The sequence below is a fragment of the Dendropsophus ebraccatus genome, unplaced genomic scaffold, assembly GCF_027789765.1.
Source record: "Dendropsophus ebraccatus isolate aDenEbr1 unplaced genomic scaffold, aDenEbr1.pat pat_scaffold_1719_ctg1, whole genome shotgun sequence".
Lineage (NCBI taxonomy): Eukaryota > Metazoa > Chordata > Amphibia > Anura > Hylidae > Dendropsophus > Dendropsophus ebraccatus.
In genome coordinates, this window is record NW_027209146.1 from 5,211 (window position 1) to 32,646 (window position 27,436).

A 27,436-nucleotide genomic window follows, 5' to 3' on the forward strand; every position below is an offset into this window, starting at 1 on the left:
ATACCGAACGTTCGGATCGACTCAAACCCGAACCCGGTCCGCTCATCTCTAGTTATTACTCTACTTATTAAATACATATTTTCTATATTTTTTGCTCCGCACAGATAGTGTTTGAAATTATCACATAATAATAGTTGCACTCTGGATCTTTTCAGACACTGGATGAAAGGGGAACATGTCACACATTTGGTCTAAAACTGACTTTGGTGGGGCAAATGCTCACAGGATATGTGGTATAAATGAATTTGCTATAAATTTTCAGTCTATTTTCCACCAAATCTGGTGATTCGGTTTTCAAGTGGTTGGACCATGGATAATAATATAATATTGATGATACAAAAAAAAAAAATCTAAAAAATGGTCAGCATTATACATATCATTGACCGTTCAGCCACAAGTCCAGGCAAAAGCATATTGTCATCTGTTTCATTGATGTCTTTCAGTCTATTAGTAGTCGAAGCTCCGGAACAGATTGTGTCTTAGATTTCGTGCTTACCCGTTTATTTTTATAGTAAAAAAAATACAAAGTTGTTTCTTGCTACTATGTGTAGCTCAGTCTTGTGGCTTGAGTAGCTATTGATACTTCGGAGTCCGTGTAAAGACCAGGTCTCATTATTTCCGGTGATATGTCTTGTAGTGGCCACATCTCCACCCAGAAGAAGGATGGTGAGTAAACCTTTGGTCTGCTTTTGTTCCCAATAGAACGCCGTTGTTGTTTGTAGTTGTTCCAAATCTGACAGATCATTTCCTTAAATGGTCTGGTTGTTATGGTGTATAATATAGGATTCAGAGCACTGTTTATTGGCAATATGAAGATCACCACCCAAGAACTGATGGAACCTGAAGGACACAATACAATATCTGTTATTCCTTATAGCTTATATAAAATGTAAACATTTCTGTCCATGCAATATCACATATTTACAGTATAGGGCTATGTTCACACAATATTTCAGTAAAGAATGGGCGCTGATTGCAATGGAATCGGTGTCCGGTTTTTACTGCAGGGGTGGCATTGCATTGAAGTCAATGCAGTGCCGCCCATTGTGTTCACACATTGTTATTTTAACGCCTGTTCTTTAGAACCTGCGTTAAAATAATATACCTGCTTAATATTTAATGGACAGTGTCTTGAAATATTAGCTGTTCACACAATGTAAAGTGCGGTGGTGGACACACTTTACATTGAAGTGAATGGGTAATGGATTTGCAGGCACACCGATGGTGCCTGCAAGTCAATGTTAAAAAAACAAAGCGCGTTTCTAGCAGATCGTCACTCGTTTACTGTTATTATCGGGCCTCCCATCGGCCCGTGTAATATTACCCTTAGTCAGAACCCCCCAGGGGGGATTAACTTTACCATAGGCTCCGGGCTGTTCACCAAGCCAGGGCCCCCACCCCACTGTAACTATGGCAGCACTAGAGTGGTGTTCATAGTACAGGATAGAAAATGTCATGATTCCCTGATTTGTGCAAAGTTGCGGTAAAAAAAGCATCAATTTGCATCAATTTTTGCAAATCATGGCAGAACATTAGCCAAGAGACAATAAGGGTGGCCATGGGGCCCCCAGGAGCTCAGGGCCCCAGGCTACCGCCCAAAACGGACCTATTGTAGTCCGCTGGCAATGTTCAGTTTTTTCCACTTCTCCTGTACAGAATAAATGGAGTAGCAACATGCATTTTGCTTAATTCTTATGGGAGGGTCAGGTCCCCGTTCTTGAGATTAAGAGCAGTCAGACCCTCCCCCCAATGATTAGAAGATTATTTCTTACCCCGAGGATAGGAGGTAACTTGTAATTATAGAACAACATCTTTTAATGGGACTGCTCCCTGGGCTCCTATGTCTACAATGATGAGGGATTTTGATCAATCAAGTTACAAGCTATTTTTTTTATATTAAACTTTATATCTCATTACTCAGCTATGTATGCTCTATGTTGCTGGTAGATTGGACATCACTGATGAGTAATGCTGCATTTACACAGGCAGATTTCGGAAGCCAAAACCAGGAATGGATTTGAAAAGAGGAGAAATCTCAGTCTTTCCTTTAAGACCCGTTTCCTGTTTATGGTCTGTGCCTGGCTTTGGCTTCAAAAATAATAAAAAAAAAAACGCCTGTGTAAACGCACCATAATTCCTTTCAATATAAGGCTATGTTCACACTGCGTATCTTTCCGTCCGTAGTGCGAACCGCGAATATATGCACGTAGTTTTGAGGTTGATGCGTTCGCTTGAAAGTATATGATATACGCCCGCACAGTGCACACTACGTATGAGCTTATGGCCGGATCGTATACGGCGCCGTGAAAAATGAACAAGACCATTGTTTGAGGATGGAAATGTTGAAACTCACGGCCGTGGATTTCCATGCGGTCCCGTACAAAGTACTTATTTCAGCCAAATTGAACTTGATTTTTCGATCTAAAAGGTTCTGTGTGGTTTACGGGGCTGGGTGAAGATTTCCAAGTAAATGACCTGCCTCAGATCGCTTCAAAACAAGCTAGGGAAGCATAACTGTACTACTGGCATATGTTCGCGGTTCGTACGCATCCGGCCGCATGTCTATTTTTCCCACGCCCGTAGTTTCAGCCGCACATGTACAGCGGCGTACGAACTACGGACGGAATCATACGCAGTGTGAACATAGCCTAAGGCCTAAGGCAGTGTGAACATAGCCTAAGGCCTAAGGCAGTGTGAACATAGCCTAAGGCAGTGTGAACATAGCCTAAGGCCTAAGGCAGTGTGAACATAGCCTAAGGCCTAAGGCAGTGTGAACATAGCCTAAGATGTCATTCTTAGCTTTCATGTAAGATGTATTTGACGTATTTTCAAGGAAACTAATTTTTCTTAGCAACAAAGAATACTAGAATCTTAATATTACCTATAGAACTCATGTGACTTAAACATAATGTTGCAGACAACCAGACTTTGAACTCCCGAAAATATCACAGTCAGCATTTGTAATGTAACAAGCATTTTTATTTGCCTGGTTCATCACCCTAGTTCTTATTAGCACATTATCTTGGTGCCACAGTTCATATTATGCATGGCAGTTCCACATCAAAATATTAACTTTAATTTATTCCACCTGGAAGCCTTTTAGATAGAACACTATCATAAAGCACAATGCATGTCATCGCTAGTTATCTCTTTAATATTCATATAATTCTCTGGATTTGAGATTAAATATAGCAGCTTATACATAAACTATAAAGTCATCAGGACATTTAAGAAAATTACTGCGCTTTAAATTAGAAATTCAGATTTGTCTTTGATAAATTAGAGGGTACAAAATGTCAGTTCTTAAACAATATAAAGGATGTTTATCTTTGCTTATTCTTTTAGACTTGCTGTATACTGGCAACCGCTTCAAACACATCATGGGACAGTTCAGTTCCCATAAGAGATGAGCTAATTCCACATGTGTAAATTCATATGGAACAGCTGGGGAAATTCAGAGTACTCAGCTATGCCATTAATGGCTATTAATGGGCTATATTTTATTAATCGGCTATATTTTTCACACCTGTAGTATAGAGATTAAAGACATCTGTCAATTATTCTCTGTGGCCATGCAGAACTACAGGCTTGTCCCGCCATCACAGGAGTTGTAGCTTTGTTTCAGCTACAGGGCCACAAATTGTACAACTGCAAGTTGTTTTTTTGTGTATGGTTTTCTTCTTTCTTTCAGATTTCAGTATCCAGAAGATTACTTATTCCATGGACTACGTCAATGACCAGATTTTTTCCCCCAAATAAAATGGTCTATAAGAGGTCTGGGGGAGTTTTTTTTTTTTTTTTTTTATAAATCATGAGTGGTGTATAGCTTTAACATTCTATAAAGGGGGTGTACAGTAGAACTAGCTCAGTTGCTCCTAGCAACCAATCGGATTCCACTTTTAATTTTTCACAGATTCCTTGGAAAATGATTAGTTAAATCTGATTGGTTGCTAGGGGCAACTGGGTTAATTCGACTTTACACCAGTTTGATAAATCTCCCCCATTTTTTAAAACCTTAGTTTAGGCAGGAGGTATGTCATTCCTGACATATCAAGTTAAATTACTAGCTATATACTACTGTGCATTACTATAATAATGGAATAGCAAGAATAACAAATTGTGTTCATTAATCTTTAGTTACAAGTGGGTCAACTGTGGTACAGCAATACCTGTGATATTCAAGAGACCCACAAGCTAGCATTTAAAAGATCTATTCATATATCCCAGGGAGCAATGCACCTAGGTTTTCACTGTATTGAGCGCTTTAGCCTAGTGTTTTCTTTGGCTGGTCTGCCTGAGATCAGCGATCTGTTTCCTGTATGGCTCTACTAGGCATTGCTCCCACCTAGCCAGAATCCTACTCCACAGTGATGAGGGGCAACACCCCGAAACAGCTGTATGTGGTTGGATACCTGGCCTTGGTTTTTCCCTTGTCATTGCATTGACTTATAGGGCCACTTTATATGGGGGTTTTGGTGGTTTCCCTACAGGAGTCACCCCTTGGCTGGGCTCTTCCCGGAGGGATATCTGGCTAGTCCTGTGTTTTGAGACTCAACTGAGGCTCCACAGGCTCTTTTTTGCATATTCATATATCCCAGGGAGCAATACACCTAGGACTTCACTGTATTGAGTACTTTAGCCAGAAGCCAACAGTGTTATCTTTGGCTGGTCTCCCTGAGATCAGTGATCTGTTTCCCATACTACACAGAGAATGGAAGAAAAGCTACTAATGGTTACTTCTAAATACTTAGTTACCACCAAGGAATGGTCATTGGGTTTAGTATAAGAATCTTTAACCTACCTGGTATCTCAAACTGAAGTAGGGATAAAAGTTTAAGTATGAAAATAGGAATCCAGCACAGGGCATCAGTGAAGACAATGAAGAAAAACCTCTTTGCTAAGGTCATCTCTTTCTTGATGTGGTTGTGGATTTCAGTTGCCATAATTGCTGTTCGATGGATGCTATAGAACATACTGCTATAGGAAAACACAATGATGATGAATGCTGCCAAGTTCACACCTGTAAGAACAATAGACAATGCATAATTACTTTGATTAAAAAAAACAAAACACAAACATCTAACATTCAGGCAAAGTTCTATGGAAAAAAATCTGTCAAAGAGTATCCTTTGGGTTCAATGTGCACAAAGCATGGATGAATGCTAAGTCTTATTAACATCCCACTGATCACAGCAACCTCTTCATTCAACAACAAAAATCATATCTAAGTATTACTAATCTGGCCACGCACACAAGATCCTAGCTACATGGGCGCAGTCACAACTTCTTGAAACAAGATCGGGCTTGTTGGATTTTAAGCGTTCATAGTGTTTTATTCCCACCAAAAATAATCCCTGCCAGATGTGTTTGGCAGCAGTTTTCCTTCCTCTTCCTACTAAAATATATTCCAAGCAGGCATATTTATAGGGTTGATAAGAAGAAACAGCTGCCAGGTGTACATTTAGCTTTAGATATAATAAATGGATGATATCACCAAGCAAAACCACTGATCAAAATGGTAAATTTGGCAACTTCAATATTTTCCTAAAATATATTGCAAAACTTCTCTCCTTGAATAGCACATTGTTGGTAATAATATGCAGTGGTGAGCTTACCTGCACTCTCCTGATAAAACCAGAGGTTAATGTCTCTGCTCTTTTATATGATCTCTGTTCAACATGTGAATATTTTTTAGTTATCTCTCTCACCATATAATCCAACCCCAAGTCTGTCAGACTGCAGAGACATTTGCCCGAGAGAGCCTATGATAAGGAATCCAGATCCTGATCAATACAGTTCTTTCAAAGCTACTCAAAAGCTTATGACTTTACCTTGACTACAGAAGTGAGACTGCTAAGCCTTTGGGAGACATGCATGAAGCACTGGGCTAGCTCTGATAGAGTACACAGCTATGACCCCTTTATCATTTTGGCACAGGCACAAAGTTCTAGCTATGAAAGCGCACAGCAAAATATGTGCAGCAAAAATGTACGTGTGATCATCTGTAGACTAAACGTTTAAAAGGCAATATCTGTGGAAGCTGCCAATGCATTGTGTTGGTAGTATACTCTAGTATGCAAAGTACATAGTTCTAATACAGTGTGGGAGATTTACTAAGCAAAATGCTTAGTAATGTAAAACATTTAACTAAAATTATAAGGTGGCTTAAAGGAAAATGTGTTTTTTATCTGAAAATGACCTGTTTTAATCAGGTTTTTACAGTGCATTCAGGATGTCTTCAGACCCTTTCACTTTTTTCACAGCGGGGTTCTCTCACTTACTAAGCAGGTAGAGGCCTGATGGTATAACGCTGTCCTGACAAACTGAATATAATTTTGTGTATATCGGGCTTGATTGCGCTCTTGTTTGCAATACACATCAAATGTATGTTATAAGGTGATTATTGTGTTTAACCCATATGTTCCTTTTAAAGACCCCCTGCCCACCCCTGTGGGTACAGTAAATTGTAACTGCAAAATCTGTGTCAATGTGAGTTAAGAGTTAGTTAGTTTTTTCTGGGTGGTACACCAATTGCTGTAATCAGCAGAGGGGCTTGTGTCACTTTTTGTACACAGTGGGGGGGATTTATCAAAAGTAGAACCGACTCAGTTGCCTATAGCAACCAATCAGATTCCACTTTTCATTCTTCACAGATTCCTTGGAAAATTAAAGGTGGAATCTGACCCATTCTACTTTGATATATCTCTCCCAGTCTGTTTAATTATAAATTCAAGTGTAACCGTAATTTAAAAAATCATAAAAAATCCTCTAGTGCTGTGTGTTTGTAAACAAGCTGCTAGTTACCACCGGGTACCATCTATTTACTCATAGCCATACATGTGGGCAGAACTTGAAAGGGGTTGGCCACTTATAGTAAAATTGTTTAGTGTACATTATTAGGCCACTTTCATACATGGCATGAGAGCGGCTGGTGTTTGAAACAGTCGTGTCAAACAACGGCCACTCCCTGTCATGTTCACTCACATTTAGCTGTGCCCGCAACTCCAATTAACCATAGCACACAACAGATAGCATAGCCAGGGGCAGTACTATCTATTGTGTGCACAGACACAGACATGTCAGTTTTTTTGTGCGGCAGAGAACAATGGCCACACTTTATACAAAGTGTATACAGTGCGGCCGGTGTTTCATAAAAACAAATGCAGCTGGACGCGGTCAGTAAACTGCGACTGTTGCTGCAATCTGCAACAACGGCCGTTGTTTATTGATTTTTTTTACATTGTCTGAACATGGCCTTAGTGAGTGTACTCACTGCACCTACTGACAACAGCTCCCTGTGTACCTCATAGAGCGAAAATCAGACACCCCTGCTCCAGGCTGTGCTGTCCTGCTCTGTGGCGAGTCTGTCCATAAGATGGCTGACATGGAGGCGCATGTGACCATGTCCTGCCCACTGTGTCCTCCATAGACATATACAGGCACAGTGGTGGACACTGGGGCGCGTGGCATGGTCACATGCCCCTCCATGTTGGCCATCTTATGGACAGAATCACCACAGAACAGGGTAGCACAGCCTGGAGGAGGGGAGCCTGATTTCAGCTCTATGGGGTACACAGGGAGCTGCTGTCAGTATATCCAGTGAGCACACTTACTAATATTGTACACTGAACTATTTTACTATAAAGTGGCCAACCCCTTTAACATTAAGGGTATGTTCACACTAAGCAAAAGTGGTGGAATTCCATGCGGAGCCCCTCAATGTGATGCCTCACGCACCTCCACTCTCCGGCACTCTCCGCTTAAAAAGAAAGTGGCAGAGAGCGGAGGCACGCGCAAGGCATAGCATTGACACAGTGAGGCAGGCAGGATTCTGAGCTTAGTCCGCGGCAGTGGCTCTGCGCGGAATTCCGCCTGTTTTCCTCAGTGTTAACAGGCCCTAATTTTGATTTAGAACAGCATTAGAGATGAGTTTTAGGCTATTAATGAAGTTTGAGTTTTCTGTGAACTAACAAGGTTGGGATCAAACTTTTGAAAAGTTTACCAATTGCTTTTTGGGACCAGTCATCTGGTCACAATTAAAACATTGCTTTTATCTAAGCTCTGTAGTCTATGTGCCATGTTTCATTCTTTCCTATGGTAAGTCCGCCTCTAGGAGCTCCTTCGCAGAATCTATTTATTCAGCAGGACAAGAAGGGACAAAAAAATGGCACCTCAAATCCTGCTAACCAGACAGGAACCCAATGTCAATGGGTTAAAGTCAAAGTCAGTTAGGGAGCCTGACCCACCTCTTGCTGACATATATTTACCTTAGTTGGTCAGATGGGGTTGAAAAGCTTTAAAATAAATAATAATAAAATGTAGCAAATGCAGCAAACATTTGGAGTCTCTTACCAAGGAAGATAATAACCGAGTATATCTGAGCTGCAGTGGTTTCTGGTTGTTCCGAGTGTAGTGGGAAACAGACCCCATTGGTCCCATAGTAGTTGTGGAAAATATGTTCATTGCTAAGGGGTATAAAAGCTATAATAAAACCAATAATCCAAATAAGTATTAAGGTGATTATCGTTCTGCATTTTCCTGGTTTCAGACACCTAAAAGGGTACACTATGCAAATGTATTTTTCCAAAGTCAGGTAGGTAAGAAGTAAGACTGAGACTTCTGTGGAAAGAATGGCGAGTGATCCAACTAGCCGACATTGTGTGCTTTCCATCCAGGCCTGGGCATTTTTATTGTATTCACCTCTGTATTTCACATCATAGTATCCAATAACAAATAAGTATATTCCCATTAAACAGTCAGCACCTGCAATACAAACATCAATTTAGTAGAGAACCTATTAATAGGGGCACTTAAGTTTTATATATGCAATAAACAGATATTAGAAATAAGGCAGTTGTTATAGAATGTAATAAAATAAAATGTAGTAAAATGTAATTATAATAATGCAAAGCATAAGCTCATCCTTGGTGAGCCAAAGGTGACTCCTACAGAGATACTCCTATCATACAATCTAATCACAGAACAAGCTAGGAGCAGGATATAGTTTAACTCCCATCCATTACTAAAACAGTCCATAGGCGGAATATAGGCCGTTCTACATGAATGTAATTTTAAAAGTCATCGTTTTGTTAAAGGATCAAATAAAAGAATGTGCTTGTTAGCTCCAGGCTGCCGAATGTTTCCTAGGTATAGTTGCTGGTCATACCTTTTGTGTCCCTCACTATAACCCTATAGTGCAGCCTCTAGCTATCTTCTGATGAGCTAGACAATGGTTTGGATCAGTATTATGGGTGAGCAACCCATGTTTTCAGATACTAAATACTAATGCAGGTCATCTGTTTATAAAATGTGATGAAAATTTGTATTTATAAGCTCATGTTGGTTTGAGAAGAACAGGTACATTTCAATTTCCAGCACTGTCAAATCTCTAAATTATAAGATTTTTATTTTTCTTCTAAGCCTCCTGCTATTTTTATTAGCAGTTTCTGTAAACTGTGGGACATCTTGGTGAAAATAAATGTGGAAAAGAAATAAACTTTTGAATGCAACACTTTTTATGTTGGAACATCATATTTTAAAGCGAATGTACCATCAGGTACATTCGCTTTAAAGCGACTCTGTACCCAAAATGTCCTCTCCCCAATCCACTTTTAATCCAAGATCTGTCCTGGGGTACGTTCGGCAGGTGATGCAGTTATTGTCCTAAAAGACAACAGTGTCTGTGTATTAGGCCTGCGCCGTCTCTCCGTCCCTCCTCCCCACACTCTTCATCATTAGGAATGCTCCAGGTAGATTTTCTCCTATTCATCACCTATGTGAACACTGCACATGAGTTGGATCGTTAAGGCACCTGTGCAGTTTTCAGACAAGTGAGGAATAGGAGAAGTTCTGCCACGGGCATTCCTAATGATGAAGAGGGTGGGGAGGAGGGACAGAGAGGCGGTGCAAAGTTAGGGCATAGACACTCTAGGCCACACCAATTTGACACAGGGCTGCAAGATTAAAAGTTGTTTTTAGGACAATAACTGCATCACCTGCTGAACGGACCCCAGGACAGAACTTAAATTAAAAGCAGCTATCTGAAGGTACAAGCGGTTTGGGGAGGGCAGATTGTGGGTACAGAGTCGCTTTGCACATGAATAGAATGTTGCACATGAATAGAATGGTGCCAGCGCAGAGAAGCCGAAGTCCCTTCTCCCCTCTGTGACACAGCTTCATTACATGAAAAAATACAAAATAGGGCAGCGCTGGAAAAATTGTAAAAAAGAAAGTCAGTAGAATGCACACCTCACCACATGGGACCCATCCGTCCAAGGAGAATCTCGAAAAAAATCGTAGGAGACAGCACTTCCTAGTGAAAAAAATTGTGATTTTTTATTCACATCATACGCGACGTTTCGGCTGGTACTTCAGCCTTTCTCAATCGATTGAGAAAGGCTGAAGTACCAGCCGAAATGTTGTTTTTTTTCTACAGCTTTATTAGAATCAATAGAGCTGCATAATGGAGGGGTGGGGTTTCCTCCCACTTGGAGTGGGTTGGCCCGCCTCCAGTGCTTCATCCCTGGCTGCTGCTCGGTAATAGACCAATGCCGAGCGCAGGAATTGGACCGCGGTTCAAAAAAAGGACCATGGCATCGGCTTCCCTGCGCCGGCGCCGTTCTATTCTGTGCACCACTTAAAGCAAATGTACCTGATGGTACACTAGCTTTATAGAAAAGTTTCCAATTACTCTGAATTCATCATAATGCTACTTACAGCATAGAGAAATGATGCACATAGCATGTAGCTTATTCTCTGATCTGATGTATGGCCGTGTGCAGATGACAAAGATGTTCCCAAAGCAGGTAGCCACAGAAACAACCCAAACAAACACTCGCTGCACTATACTGGCAAGCAGATTCTCCAGAGAAGAAATGCCATCTGTGTTTGGCTTACAATTCCGCACATGAGGAGCAAAGCCACAGTACTGGAATTTCTTAAAATATCTGCGAGAAAGAAGGAGCGTTATAAATGCAAGAAGTAATCGATTCAGTTTACGTATTAGGAAAAACACAATGGACTACATGAATCAATAGAGTGTAGGACAACAACTGACCTTGCTAGATATAATAACCAATTAGAAACAATAGGGGAGATTTATCAAACTAGTGTAAAGTAGAATTGTCTCAGTTGCCCCAGTTGCCCAATCAGATTCCACCTTTCCTTTTTGTTTAGTAAATAAAAGTTAAACTAAGGGTCCTATTACACAGAGCGATTTTTAACGATTAACAACTAATGCTGTGTTTACAAGGAGCGATAATTCGCCCGATCGTACGATTAACGATTTCGAAGTAATGATTTTTTTTTAATAACGTTCAGCGTTTAGACGGAACGATATATCATACGGAAAAATCATTTTGTGATCGCTTAAGCCTATCTCGCACATAGGTTAAATTGGTGAATGACTGTTTACACAGAACGATCTGTGAATTTTTTGTGAACGACCAGCGACAATTTGAGAACATGTTCAAAGATCAAAATGAACAATTTCTCGCTCGTCGCTTAATCGTTCGCTGCGTTTTCACGTACGATTATCGTTTGAATTCGATCATTATCGTGCAAATTTGCACGATAATCGTTTCGTGTAAATGCAGCATTACGCCTTCTGATCCCAGCAAAACAATGGGCAATGTGTAATTACACTGAACCATTAATGAAAAAACGTGTAACTTGAGCGAACGAATGTGGAATAACAGCACACGATTAACGATAATTTTAGGTTCAGATCTAAATCAACGATCAACGACATATGAACGATTTTTCAATCGTTACCTGCAATTACACAGAACGATTATCGTTTAAATACAAACGATTTAACGATTTTTTGCATGATAATCGTCCCGTGTAATAGGGCCCTTAGACAACAAAGCTAAAATTGAGATCTATCTATCGCAACTATTCTATATAAAATTGATATATAACTATATATATATATCAATGGAAACAATTCTTTTGGATAAGACACAATGAAGATTACTTACATGTGGGTGAGATTTTTGAGTGGCATAAACATTCTTCTCTGAATATTTGGAATTTCAATTCCCTCAAGACTTCTGAAACACAAAACAACAGTATGACATCAAATCAAAATTACACAATACATTATGAATGCTTGGTTATCTTGCTGTACCATATAAGTTGCTGCAGCCCTGGCCAGGCATAACTGGCCACACATTTCTCTGTGTAAGCATGCCTTGTGCATCCAAAAATAATGACATTGTAGAACCGCTCAAGCAACCCAGTGATCATTTGTGTGGCCCTGCTTGCATGACGGTTGAAGGATCTAGCATTACAAAATGTGGATGTATGGCTAAGGTTGGACTTTTATTGCATATCCCATTGTATATCCCATGATGAAGTGCACCTACACGAAATGGAGTTTGGACTTATTTTAGTCATACATCCATGTTTTGGAGTGCTAGATCCTTCAATTTTTTGTTTTCTACAAACTGTGGTTGGCTACTGTCTGAATACACCCTCATGTGCATAAAATTTTACTGCCATACATACATGAGGGTTTATACCATCCCTACGCAATTGTCAATCTATGAGATTGGCATTCATTTAAGGTAAAGGGTTGACCTGTCTTAGGCTATGTTCACACTACGTAAAAGTACGGCCGATGTTGCTATCAGCAACAACGGCCATACTTTATGCAGTGTTGAAAATTGCCTATACCTCTATGGGATCCCGGCCGGAGCGTATACACATTGCATACGCTCCGGCCGGGATTCCGTGCGGCGCCGCAAATAACTGACATTTTTCTGCGGTCGCAATATAATGAATTGCGACCATAGGAAACCCTGTCAGTTGACACAATGAAGCGAGCAGCCTCGGCCGCTTGCTTCATTGTGTGCTGTGGGAGGTTCTGATGCGCGCGCGTGCTGATGCACCCGCATCAGAACCCTGCGGCCGGAAAGATCATCTGGCCAGTACGTAAGCCGACTACCACTAGATTTCAGCCTCTTCCTGATGTAGCAGAGCTGAGTTCCACTGCAGTGCTTTCATGTTCCTGGAGGTAAGCTTTTTCCAGGAACATGGAAGCACCATAGTGGAACTCAGCTCTGCTACATTGCATGTATTCTCGGCCGGTAGAGGATGGGCGGCATCCAGAGGATCATCGGGCTGTCAGAGGTAAACCGCAGGGCGGGGGTGGCAGGGTGACAAGTGGGTTCTGCAGAGGGCTAGGCAGCGTGCTGATGAGGGGGGAGGAGGTGACCCAGGCGTCAGGGTTATGTCCATATAAGCTCTGCTGTACTTACTGATGTAGCAAAGGTAAGTTCCACTACTGTGCTGCAATGTCCCTGGAGCAAGCGTATCTCCAGAAACATGGCAGCACTGTAGTGAAACTCAGCTCTGCTACATCAGGAAGAGGCTGTAATCCAGCAAAACTTGTATGAACATACAGGGAGATCACATAACCACACTGGCAGTCAGATATTTAAATTAGCCATCAGGAAGGGGAGCAATTAGGAAAGACTGTCTCACTGCCAAGACTGCCCACCTTCTGTGACGTTTTGGCACAAAATGGAGGACAGAGAAAACTATGACGACAGTCACAGAAAATTTTTGCCATTAAATGGCGGCCAGCCACTTAATTTTAACATTGTGTGGACAGAGTCTTTTGTGTTTTCAATCCACTCCTGGTTTTGGTTGCTATATGAGGACCACAATACTGACTAAAATATACTGTGTGTGAACCCAGCCTTAGATCGTTCAAATATCAATATCATGTTTAGAAAATCATGATGCTAATTGGCGAGTGAAGATGGGGCGTCTTTAGGTTTAAAGCCTAGGGCAGCAGCAGCTGGTAATACAGCACTGATTAACCCCTGTGCAATCCTGGGTGTACTTGTATGTCCCAAGATTGCCTAGGTAACTTCAAAGTGCTCTGAAACTCCGCGGTCCCGGGTGCGGCATGTAGCCCGGGGCCACGGCTATTAGCCGTGCCCGCTGATCAAGTTTTCAGATGCAGCTGTCAAAGTTGACAGCTGCATCTGAAAACTGACTGCAGCCGATTCGCTGGTGTCTAGTGAGGTGGATCGTCCCCCCCCCCTTCCCCCCGCACGACATAGTCACGGAGGGGCAACCCTTCCATCCCGCACCGGCCGCAATGGCGATGATCCTGGCTTGGAACTCGATTGCTTTTGGCTGCTGCAGCCGAAAGCAATCCAGTGCCTCTCATTGATCTATGCAGTATAACTATACTGCATAGATCTCAATGAGAGATCAGTGTGCTTATACTAGAAGTCCCCCATAAATAGGCGCAAAAAAAACCCAAAGTGCAAAATTGCGCATTTTTGGTCACATCAAATCCAGAAAAATTGTAATAAAAAGCGATCAAAAATTTGCATATGCACAATCAAGGTACCGATAGAAAGAACACATCATGGCGCAAAAAATGACACCACAGCCTCATAGACCAAAGGATAAAAGCGCTATAAGCCTGGGAATATATTTGTTAACAATGGTTTGAATTTTTTACAAGCCATCACATAATATAAAAGTTATACATGTTACATATTGTTGTAATGCTAACGAGGAACATATATAACAAGTCCATTTTACCCCAGGGCGAGCGGCGTAAAAACAAATACCCCCAAATAAATAAAATGCGTTGAATTTTTTCCTGGTTATGCAGTGTATTTTATGAAAAAATTCAGCCTGTCATTGCAAAGTACAATTAGTGGCGCAAAAAATAAGGGCTCATGTGGGTTTCTAGGTGTAAAAATGCAAGTGCTATGGCCTTTTAAGCACAAGGAGGAAAAAAACGGTAGTGCAAAAATGCAAATTGGCCCAGTCCTCTAAGGGTTAAGGACTGTTGAGTCCGAAACGCGGACTCAAAGGCATTGAAATAAAATGATGATATTTTTACACTGCGAGCTGAAGAGAATTGTGGTTTTCATTCCTATATGCATACACCTCAGAGTCCAGAGGTTTCTCTCTTTGTGCTTGTTCTTTGACTTCTATGGTGTGAGACATAGTTGGATACTAGAGTGCTGACTGCAACTTTCTGGTATTATATATTAAAAAACAACATTCTGAAAAGTGAAATAATAGCTTCAGATTTTACATTTTTGTTTCAATACCTACAAAGATTTCAGGGTAAGTACATAGTCAAACTGGTCCACTTGAATCTTCTGCATAGGGTTGTAGGAGATATTTCTGTGTATATGAAAATAGAAAACACAGGTATAAGATGTAATATTGCCAGAAGGCTACTCTCATGTAACTCTTGTCTTCTCAGATTGCTGAAGTATATTTTCTGTAATGTAACAGTGGCCATACAATGTACAGTAGATAGAAGTAGGCCGATGATGGAACAACCACTGGATGATTGATAAATCTGGTGAATGATTGTTCTGTTATGCCATACCGGCCATTACAGTTATTCATACTGACCATACATGATCAAGAACAATGGATGAAGGGCAAATGATCTTTCCAGAAATATCCTTGGAAAAATTTTTCACAGAAAGTACATTTGTGAATAAGTAGCTATTGGAGGAAAATCTCAAACAGGGGTGATTTTATTTCAGATAATAATGTCACCAGTCAACTTAATAGATCATTTGCTGTGGAAAAACATGAAATTTAACGTGTATTGGTGCCTTTAGGCTATAATCACACTAGCAATAGGGGGTTTATTCCATCAGTTTTCTACTGTATTCAAATGCCCAGAGTAGAAAAAACCTACTGCACTAAATTATTTTGGCCCCTATAAGAAATATGGGGAAAAGATGTTCCAGGTAAAACCCCCTCAAAGGACAAGAGGGCATTGCCTCCGCCTGGAGAAAAAAAGGTTCAATCTCCGGAGGCGACAAGCCTTCTTTACAATGAGAACTGTGAATCTGTGGAACAGTCTACCACAGGATCTGGTCACAACAAAAACAGTAGAGGGCTTCAAAACCGGCCTAGACAAGTTCTTAGAGCAAAATAATATAAATGCATATGTATAGAACCTCTCACCCCTCCCGCTTCCCTGTATCCATCCCCTCCTTGGTTGAACTTGATGGACATGTGTCTTTTTTCAACCGTATTAACTATGTAACTATGTGAGAAAAATGTAAACCTGACCATAGCTACTGCAAACTATGATCTTAGTGTGAATACAGGTTTGTCTAAAGGGGTATTCCAACATCAGGCAAGAAATAAACATGCAGTAAAAGCATACAGCATTGTTTACCTGCCTGCTCCAGTTTCGGAAACCACCAAACGCCATTTATTTTGTGGGTATATAGTCCTAACCCCCTACCACCACATAACTCATTCTTCCCTAAATCCCCCCCTCCCAAAAAAAAAGGTACATTAAGATACTATGGATCTGCTGTGGATTTGCTGCAACTGATCTTTAGCACAACTTCAACTTATTTTAAATACATTGATTTGTTTTTGTGTAGAAGCACTACTTATTTATGAAACAGATCAGCTGCAGGTCTGCTACATGTGAACATGTTGCAGAGAAGTCTGGCGAGTACTTTTTTTTTCTAATGCAGGGGTGGGGGCAGGGCCGCCGATAGGGCAGTACAAGTGGTACTGCCGTATGCGGCCCGGACCCTAAGAGACATGGAGGGCGGCCGCGCAGCTTCTCGGGCTTGTAGACACGCTATAAATTGTACGTTGCAAGGGTGAATATAATGCACTGCATACAGAGCACAAGAGACAGCTATACAAGTAAGTGTCTGTATGGTGACATTTAAATTGCACCTTGTTCACATTTAGTTTCTACAATTTTATAACTGTATAACAGAGGTTACATTTCAAGCCACTGGGGAAAATGGGGTATATGAGCCAGTTCTCTAGAATTGATCTGAACCAAATTATACCTCCCAGCAAGGCGTGGGTCGAACACACAATTTTTTTTTTTATTAATGCGGGGGGCCCAGACACTTTGGTTGTATGGGGCCCCGAAATTCCTGATGGCGGCCCTGGGTGGGGGGAAACATAATAACCAGTCCTTACTTACCTCTCCCTGTCTTTGCTATCCGCCATGTGACCGGCCCCAACCCCTGCCTGAAGCAATTTTCCCCCAAGTTGTGATGTCATCACAAATGCCCACCCAGCTGGTGGACTCTCTGCTCAACAAATCAGTGACTGCAGTGGCATCCTGCACCAGTCACTTACTGACTGAGCGGCAGTCATCCGGGTCGTGACGTCGGCTCTGGTTGAGATCCCCAAGCTTGGCAGGGGTACGGGAGCAGCAATCCAGCGCTGAAGAGGCCCGGGGAGAGGTAAGTTGAAATAATTTTTTATGTTTCCTCCTGCCTTTAAAAAAAGAAAGTACTTGGCCGGACTTATCCTTTAAAGATATATATGTACCATATATATATGTCTACAGTGGTCCCTCATTTTACAATATTAATTGGCTCCAGGACAACCATTGTATGTTGAAAATATTGTGACCAAATCTTGAGACCAAAACTCTATGGAAAAATTGTAATTGGTTATGGGAAACTGGTAAATGTCATCCCAGAATGATGACATCCCAAATAACTAATATGGATAAAGCAAGCCCTTCCTTACAACAGCCAGAAAGACTTACTGGAAACTATGAAATACTTTTTATGTAGAAGACTAAAGAAGGGGCGTAGCTAGGATTCATGGGGCCCATAGCAAAAAACTGTATGGGGCCCCCTTCCCTACACACTAATATATATATATATATATATATATATATACACTCAGTGATGTGGGCAAAAATATTCTCTTATGGCCAGAGGCACAATCCTGTGTGCAGCCACAACAGTGACTGGCAGAGGAGAAAGCCAATGTCTACTTGTTCTGTCCATCCACTGTGTTTAACTACATTAGGAGCCTTATGGTTATACACATGGTTCAGGAGCAAACTACCTTTTGCTTAACCCCTTATGTACTGCAGTGTGTAAGTGACCCAGTGTTCTCTTACATGCTGCAACACAAAAAGGGTTAATACAGTAGACAATTAGCTCTCTCCTTCACTACTCCTGCACTTATAACCCCTGACCTCTGCAGAGAGTAGTGAGGCAGAGAGCTAATTGTCTACTGTATTAAGTAGACACACAGCAAGTATTAGCACAGCAAGAACGTAGGCGTGCTGACGTTAGGGACAGCGCGCCTCTCGGTGACGTCGCCACAATTATGCAGGCTAATTACGCCCAGATGGGCGTGATTACTGCTCCAGAACGCCCAGGGGACAGTGACCACTTGCCGCGCCAAGATGTATGGGAGAAGACGGGTTCTTATGGTGCGTTTACACAGGCAGATTTATCTGACAGATTTTGGAAGCCAAAGCCAGGAATGGATTTGAAAAGAGGAGAAATCTCAGTCTTTCCTTTATGACCTGCTTCCTGTTTATGGTCTGCTTCTGGCTTCGGCTTCAAAAATCTGTCAGATAAATCTGCCTGTGTACACGCACCATTAGGCTATGTTCACACTACGTGAAGAGACCAGCCGTTCCGGATGACCTTTTGGCCGCAGGGTTCTGATGCGGGCACATCAGAACCTCCCACAGCACACAATGAAGCAAGCGGTCGGAGTCGCTCGCTTCATTGTGTGAACTGACAGGTCTTTCTGCATGTCAGTTATTTGCGGCCCTGTACAGGATCCCGGCCGGAGCGCGTACAATGTGTATAGGCTCCGGACAGGATCCCTTAGAAGATAGGCTATGGTACACACCGCTCAAAGTACGGCAACAACGGACGTACTTTTACGTAGTGTGAACATAGCCTTAGTCTGATAACATAAATGTTGTGTTCTAGTATTATTACTATACAGTACAAGCCAGTTGATTGGTGATTGAGAGATCAGAATTAAGACTTTTTTCTGCATCCACCTACATTGTGTAGATTTTGTATGTTTATGGACATTTTCAAAATCTTTAATTACAGTTGGTGTTTACAGGGATTATGTTGCAGTAACAAAATTGAAACAAAATCTTTAGAGACTTACAATTGTGATAATTCCTTCATGTCCTTCAATAAAGATGGTGAAAATGCTTCAATTCTGTTGTTTGCCAAGTCTCTGACAAAATAAAAGTCACATTACACTCATATCTCTACTCAATGATTATATATACAATAGTTTTCTATGAATATTTTATAATCCAGTTTTCAGGAAAATTAACTAAATAAAAATATGCTAATTCACTCATTAGGAGCACTGGGGGCGTTTCTCCAGAGCACAGTTCAGCCTGCCTGCTTAAGCATATGCCTAGGCAGGCGTGAGCGGTGGAAGAAGTCGGGTGCAGGTAAGAAAACTTTGGTGGCTGCCGGGAACTATCAGCAGGTTCCTACGCACAAACCAGCTCATAGTTTCCCTTTAATAATACGGTGAAATCCAGTCCTTAGTAAACTAGACGAGAGATCTAATACTGAGTATACTAGACTGGATCAGTTTGGTAAACTTTTCCTTACATCATATCCTTTTAATAAAGAAGTCATGTAACCTGACACACATAATGTTTTGCCTGGAGCAGGAGTGTCAAACTTAAATACACAGTGGTTTAATTACAGAAGGGGGTACGATTAAAATGTAACCTTTAATGATACTGCAGCACACCATATGATCAGGTAAGCATAGCAGTTATCATATTTTTTGCAAGTTGGCACCGCTGAGTGCTCATCCATAGTGTTGAGCTGATCTGTCAAAAGTGTTTGAGTCGGCAGCGGGAACACTCAGCATTTGTTTACCGGTGGCTGCAGAGATTGCATGCCTCCCTAGGGCTGCCAGGAAAACATGGATACAACCTATGGTAATGTCCATGTTTTCCTGGCAGCCCTAGGACAATCTCTGCAGCCTCTGGTAATCGAATGCCAAGTCTTTCAGTTGCCGACTCGAATACTTTTAACAGATCAGCTCAACTCTAGTCATTCATATGTGCTTCTGCTTGGTCTATTTACACCCCTAAATGTGCAGGTCCAGAGTGACCAATATTTGTAGTTTGTTCTTTGTGAGGATTATTATGCATTTTATATAGCAGTATCAATAAAAGTTACATTTTAATCATGCCCCCTTCCGTGATTACATTTCTTTGACTATCGGAGGTATACACAGGGTTGGATATTCCACCCTCGTGAATTTTTTGACCACTCTGATTGTGTAAATACACAGTGGGCCAAAATTTTAAACTTGGACAAAGTCACGGGGCAACCTTGATATCTATTTAAATGTGCAAGCAGCACTTCTGGCGGTGTTTCTGACCCTGTCAAACAGGTGTGCGTCACCCAGCGCTTTGCACTACAAAAATGATATGCTAAATCCCCACAATAGTGTCTCACCTGGTATTAGTGCTCTATACAGTAGCCAACCCTCACAATAGTGTCCATACAGTAGCCAGCCCCAATAAAACTGTCCCATACAGTAGCCACCCCCAACAGCAATGTCCCATACAGTAGCCAGCCCCCCACAGTAGTGTCCCATACAGGAGCCAGCCCCCCATAGCAGTGTCCCATACAGTAGCCAGCCCCCCACAGTAGTCCCCCACACACTAACCAGCCCCCACAGTAGTGTCTTACACAGTTGCAAGCCCCCCCAAAGTAGTGTCCCATACAGTAGCCCGCCCCTATAATAGTGTCCCATACAGTAGCAAGTCCCCCACAGTAGTGTACCATATAGTAGCTAGCCCCCAGATTAGTGTCCATACAGTAGCCAACCCCCACAGTAATGTCCCATACAGTATCTAGCTCCCCACAGTAGTGTCCTATACAGTAGCCAACCCCACACAGTAGTGTCCCATACAGTAGCCAGCCCCTACAGTAGTGTCCCATACAGTAGCCAGCCCCCCACAGTAGTGTCTCATACAGTAGCTAGCCCCCCAAAGTCGTGTCCTATACAGTAGCCAACCCTACACAGTAGTGTCCCATACAGTAGTCAGCCCCCCACAATAGTGTCCCATACAGTAGCCAGCCCCCCACAGTAGTGTCCCATACAGTGGTGTCTCATTTATTAGCCAGCCCCCCCACAGTAGTGTCCCATACAGTAGCTAGCCCCGCACAGTAGTGTCCTATACAGTATCCAACCCTACACAGTAGTGTCCCATACAGTAGTCAGCTCCCCACAGTAGTGTCCCATACAGTAGCCAGCCCCCCACAGTAGTGTCCCATACAGTGGTGTCTCATATATTAGCCAGCCCCCCCACAGTAGTATCCCATACAGTAGCTAGCCCCGCACAGTAGTGTCCTATACAGTATCCAACCCTACACAGTAGTGTCCCATACAGTAGCCAGCCCCCCACAGTAGTGTCCCATACAGTAGCTGGCCCCCCACAGTAATGTCCCATACAGTAGCCAACCCCCCACCCCCACAGTAGTGTCCCACACAGTAGCCAGCCCCTACAGTAGCCAGCCCCCCACAGTAGTGTCCAATACAGTAGCCAACCCTACACAGTAGTGTCCCATACAGTAGCCAGCTCCCCACAGTAATGTCCCATACAGTAGCCAGCCCCCCACAGTAGTGTCCCATACAGTAGTTAGCCCCCCACAGTAGTGTCCTATACAGTAGCCATCCCTACACAGTAGTGTCCCATACAGTAGCCAGCCCCCCACAGTAGTGTCCCATGCAGTAGCCAGACCCCCACAGTAGTGCTCCATACAGTAGCCAGCCCCCACAGTAGTGTCTCATACAGTAGCCAGCCCCCAACAGTAGTGTCCTATACAGTAGCCAACCCTACACAGTAGTGTCCCATACAGTAGTCAGCCCCCCACAATAGGGTCCCATACAGTAGTCAGCCCCCCACAATAGGGTCCTGTACAGTAGCCAGCCCCCCACAGTAGTGCCCCATACAGTAGCCAGCCCCCCACAGTAGGGTCCCATACAGTAGCCAGCCCCCCACAGTAGTGTCCCATACAGTAGCTAGCCCCCACAGTAGTGTCCTATACAGTATCCAACCCTACACAGTAGTGTCCCATACAGTAGTCAGCCCCCCACAATCTTGTCCCATACAGTAGTCAGCCCCCCACAGTAGTGCCCCTTACAGTAGCCAGCCCCCCACAGTAGTGCCCCATACAGTAGCCAGCCCCCCCACAGTAGTGTACCATATAGTAGCCAGACCCCCACAGTAGTGTCTTATACAGTAGCCAGCCCCCATAATAGTGTTCCATACAGTATCCAGCCTACCACAGTAGTGCCCCACACAGTAGCCAGCCCCCCCCCCCCTTCCCCCACAGCAATGTCCCATTAGTTATTAGTTGGCTGGCTCAATATTCAAAGAAAATGTCACCCAATGCACCTTCTGTCCACATGGACTCTCTCTTCTCCCTCTGACCACATGGTTGATCCACTTCTCAGGTGCCAGTAAGGGCTACCTCATGCTGTGGATTCCAGATTCTCCAGGGTTACTACAGCTCCTGCTCAGCTCTCTCTCCTGATGTAGCTTTGCTCTACCTCCTGCTTTTACTCTCAGCCAAGCCACATCTCACACTGCACTGGGTAGCGCTACCTTTCCTCCTGCTTCATAGCGTGTCAAGTTGAGTGTAACCCTCAGCTGCGTCCCGCCCAGGCAGCGTGGTGACATCATCCACTCACTCCCTGTGCCAGGCGCGTTCTAGGCCACAGGCACTTTAAGACCTGCAGCCTAAAACTAATCCGGCACAGGGCATGAGTGGGTGATGTCACCACGCTGCCTGTTAGGACATCCCAACAGAGTATAATTGTCACGTCCGTAGAAGAGATGATCTAACATCGGTAAATTTTAGGTTCTATAGAACTCGAACCTTGTCAAACCTTCCGCATTTGATTCCCGATGTCCCTGGTCCGTGGGGAAGGAGGAGACAGCCGGATACTGCCTGGAATTCCGGGATTCAGCCTAGGTAATAGGCATCGGGAATCAAATGCGGAAGGTTCGACAAGGTTCGAGTTCTATAGAACCTAAGATTTTCCGATGTTCGATCATCTCTAGTCCGTAGGGGAACAGTGAGCACTAACTGAACCCAGCCCACTGTCCCTGCCTACTTGGACATACTGCCCTAGGTGACAGTCCCCAACTGGGCGACAGTCCCTACGCTGCTAAATGCAGGGCCAGACAAGGAGAAAAGTCAGCAGTCCAAATCAAATCAACCTGGTACGTATAAACCACAAATCAGAACCAACATCACAGTCACAAAACAAGCCAGAGGTCAAACCCAAGAAAGCAAAATAGTGCAAAATCAGAATACAAAAGGAATACTGTTTAAAGAGGCCAAGGTCAGAAACACTGTCAGGAGCGAGGTACAAAATCAGATAACAAGCCAAAGTCACTAAACAAATGCAGAGGTCAGGAAAACAGGGAGTCAGAACACAGAGTAATGCTGGTGAAGTAAGGCAAGGCAAAACTATCACTGGCAGCTATGGAGCCTCAGCTGCTCGTTTAAATCCACCGCACCTGATTTGCATTGAGCGCCTGGCAGCTAGTGATTGGGTCTGTGCTCCTGCACAGCTTCACTCCTGTCCCCAACTCCTGATAGGCTGCTTATCTGCAGCATCAGCCGGCTGGGTGTGTATGGAATTGTCAGCCTGCCTCTGTCTCTGCAGCACTGCAGAGCGACCCGGTAAATACATGACAATAATAGTATAGTCTGGAAGACCGCCCATATAATAATCTGTTGCGATGACCTGTCAGCGGGCCAGCTCTAAGCAATCTATTAGTGACACCACAGGCCAGAGTTTGACATGCCTGCCCTAGAGGGTTCCTTAGTGAGGTCAATACTTACAACTCATCCAGTCTAGAGAGTGATGAAAAAGTGTTGTCACTTATTGTGAGGATTCTATTCTTCCGCAAAACTCTGCAAAATAAAAATACTGATTCAAGTGAACATTCAACATGTACTGTAAGTCAATACTACCTCCTACCAAAAAGAGACAAAAACCCTATTCTTAAACAATACAAATCTCTTTATTAGACAAAAAAAAAAACGATAAAAAATTGACACCAGTAAAATTATGCACTTTGAGGTATTGTCACAAAAATGTAAACATCATTTCATATACATCGCTAAATTACTGTATATATGCTATCATATACATTAACTCAATATTCAATCTGCTTATGTGGGGACCTGAACCAAAAAGTACAAGGAGTGCATGTACTTTACAAAGGCTCCACTGTTCTGGCACTGCTATAATGTAGGTACTAGTCAAGTAACTATTGCACCAACCCCAAATCAGGCCTGTTATACAAAGTACTATAAGGGTGCCTTCACACCTACCGGATCCACAGCGGATCTCACTTCTGCGGATTCGAAGCGAGAACCGCTGCCGATCCGGTACCATTCACCCCTATGATAGCACATATTCGCAGCGGGATTAACATCCCGCTGTGAATATGTGATTTAACCCCTCGCTGTCCGCAGCCCCGCCGCCGCATTAGCCCATCCTCGGCCGCATCCCCCATCTCTGGCCGCATGAAAGATGTGGCCGAGGATGGGCTAATGCGGCGGCGGGGCTGCGGACAGCGAGGGGCTAAAGCACATATTCACAGCGGGATGTTAATCCCGCTGCTAATATGTGCTATCATAGGGGTGAATGGTACCAGATCCACAGCGGTTCTCGCTTCGAATCTGCAGAAGTGAGATCCGCTGTGGATCCGGTAGGTGTGAAGGCACCCTAAATGTAAATGGAAAGCCGTTCCGAGCTGTATCAAAAACCAAGCCCACAAGACCCAGTGACGATACCTGATGTCAGCTGCGAGCTATACCGCCTCCAAGTATGTAAATACTGCATATACAGTATATACACCAAGTACAAAAATTCTCTGCTTTAGTGATGGATGGATGGTAGTAGGCCGTTGTCATTGTGTTTCTGTTCTATTGGGCCAATGCCCATTAAATAGGTAGTGTGTCGGTAAAGAATTATTCACAGAATAACACACATTACAAAGTTATACAACTTTGTAATGTATGTTATGTCTGTGAATGGCCCCCTTCCCCGTGTCCCACCACCCCCACCCGTGTACCCGGAAGTGTGGTGCGCTATACATACCTGTCACATGCCGACTCGTCTCCGACCTTCAGTCAGCGATGTCGTCTTCGGACGGCCGGGCCAAATCCCTTCGACCGTCCTGAGTGCCGGCTGCCCTCTGCCGCGTCATCGGCTGCTCAACCGCGATTGGCTGAGCATAACTGTGCTCAGCCAATCGCGGCTGAGCATCTGATGACGCTGAAGAGGGCGGCCAGCACTCAGGACAGTCGGAGGGACAGTCCGAAGACGACATCGCTGACTGAAGGTCAGAGACGAGTCGGCACGTGACAGGTATGTATAGCGCACCACACTTTCGGGTACACGGGTGGGGGGGGGACACGGGGAAGGGGGCCATTCACAGACATAACATACATTACAAAGTTGTATAACTTTGTAATGTGTGTTATTCTGTGAATAATTCTTTACCGACACACTACCTATTTAATGGGCATTGGCCCAATAGAACAGAAACACAATGACAACGGCCTACTACCATCCATCCATCACTAAAGCAGAGAATTTTTGTACTTGGTGTTACAATAAATAGGGCCAGAAGCAGTTAGCTGCATTTATCATGTAGTGGTGGCACTAGGCTATTGCAATGCAGTCCTAATGTAAGTAAGCCAAAGCTCTGATTGTCAGGGTTGCCAGGTGTTGGCCTGATGATCAGGCATTGATGACCTATCCTGAAGACAGGCCATCAATGTAAAAGTCCTGTAGAATAGTGTGAAGTGGTGCTAAAAGGTCCGTTTTGTGATCCTCTACACGAACACAAACAGGAAACTAAGTGTCATAGTATTTCCTAACACTAATGACAATTCACCTAGGGGGCTAATGCCAGCATAGTCCACCTGCTTGATGATTGATGGTTGTTATGAGCAAAATTAGATAGTTTTAGTTTCAGTCCATCAGATTAATGAATCTTGGCTAATATGTCATGAGATGACTAACAACAATAGGGTAAAAATATTTTTTCATTTAGTTTGGTTCTGTCTAAAAATATTGCTTGAGAAAGTAAAAACTGGTTGCATCATCATGTGTAAAATAGGATATGTAATAAGCAGATTGGCAGCCGTGTAATCTAATGAATATACTTAGCCCCTAAATGTTAAGAGTTTGCAGAATTCGGATTATGCAGATCGCTTACATATTGCAGGATTATCTCATAAGTCTCTTCAGAAGGCAAATCCACCACTACAAAATCTTTATGTAAAATAATAAGGTTGTGGTCTACTATGTGCTGATTATGTACTTTGTATAGAAAATAGAGCAGCAACTGCTGTACATTTACATCCTGAATTGTAGCTTCTAGCACACACGTGTCAAACTCAGACCCCCCCGCTGTTACAAAACCACCATTTCCATCATGCCTGGACAACCAAAGCTACAGATTTTGACACCCCTGTATCTAGCATTTTTTCTGGCATACATAGATATCTCCATAAACATAGTTCAGCTTAGTATAAAAAGAACCTGATAGTCTATAATATGAATAAATATAGTAGAGGTCAGGGTCAGATTGGGTTACTTTGGGCCCAACAATGGAAATCCTTTTATCCACTTGTTTGTAATAAGAACTTTGTCAATAAAACATAGCAACTTTTTTAGCATTTATGAAATAAACCGGAGGCTATGTTCACACAAAGGGAAGATGGCAGCCTTCTTTTTGGACAGCCATCATATAACGGCAAAAGACGGCTGCTAATAGTGAAAATCAACATTACTTGCTGTCATCATTGTCAAAAGATGTTGCCTATCATCTCTATTCTGTCAACAAGTTGCTAGTTGCCACCATGGAGATAATTATGTTTCAAGCATGGTGTGATAAAACATGTAATTTGAACATGAATGAAAATCTGTATAGAACATAACCCTGTATATCGGACATGAAAGGCTTGTATGTGGTAGCAACCAACAGTGCATTCATTGTGCTAAACATTCTTTACTATAACTTCATTTATTATTGTTATGCATTGTTTTAATACACCTTTTAATGGAATGCCAAAACAAATACTTACAGAACAGTTAGTGTAGAACAGGAACTAAATGTTGTGTTCTTTAAGGAGGGAATGTAATTGCCTTCAAAATCTCTATAAAATAAAATCCACAATAAATTGTATGAGACAACGCAAGTCACAAATCAAATGGTTAAAAATAAAAAAAGGAAAAGGTGCCTGCTTTTTCTATTTAAAATGACGGCCGTAATTACCGCATTTTAATTGATATCAATTGACTGCAATGAAGTCATTGAAATGATGGCCGTTCAATGCACCAACTGTATTAAATAACGGTTTGCCGGACCTTCAAAATAATGATCATGAAAATTATTCGTGGACATCTTTTGCAAACAACTGATGTTATTTTTTTAGTTGTTCACACACATTTGTTCTTTTTCACCATCCTTTCACCGTCTTTACTATTAAATTCAATGGACTTTTCAATAAAGACTCACATAAAGGGCAATCAGTTCACCTGCACTAGAATAATGTTCCAGCAGCTGTCATTGGACTGACGGCCACTGAAACAT

General features: G+C 42.7%; 1 protein-coding gene across 1 annotated transcript; it reads right to left on the reverse strand.

Annotated features, from left to right (window-relative positions):
- Positions 1-26,999, reverse strand: LOC138775528 (relaxin receptor 1-like; the record flags this gene model as incomplete). The annotated part of the gene is made up of 9 exons (XM_069955955.1): positions 1-840; positions 4,802-5,020; positions 8,353-8,763; positions 10,717-10,946; positions 11,982-12,053; positions 15,094-15,165; positions 18,928-18,999; positions 23,664-23,735; positions 26,928-26,999. Coding segments are annotated over 9 exons (1,519 nt in total), but the record flags the coding sequence as incomplete, so codon positions are not given.
- Between the last annotated feature and the right edge of the window lie 437 nt (positions 27,000-27,436).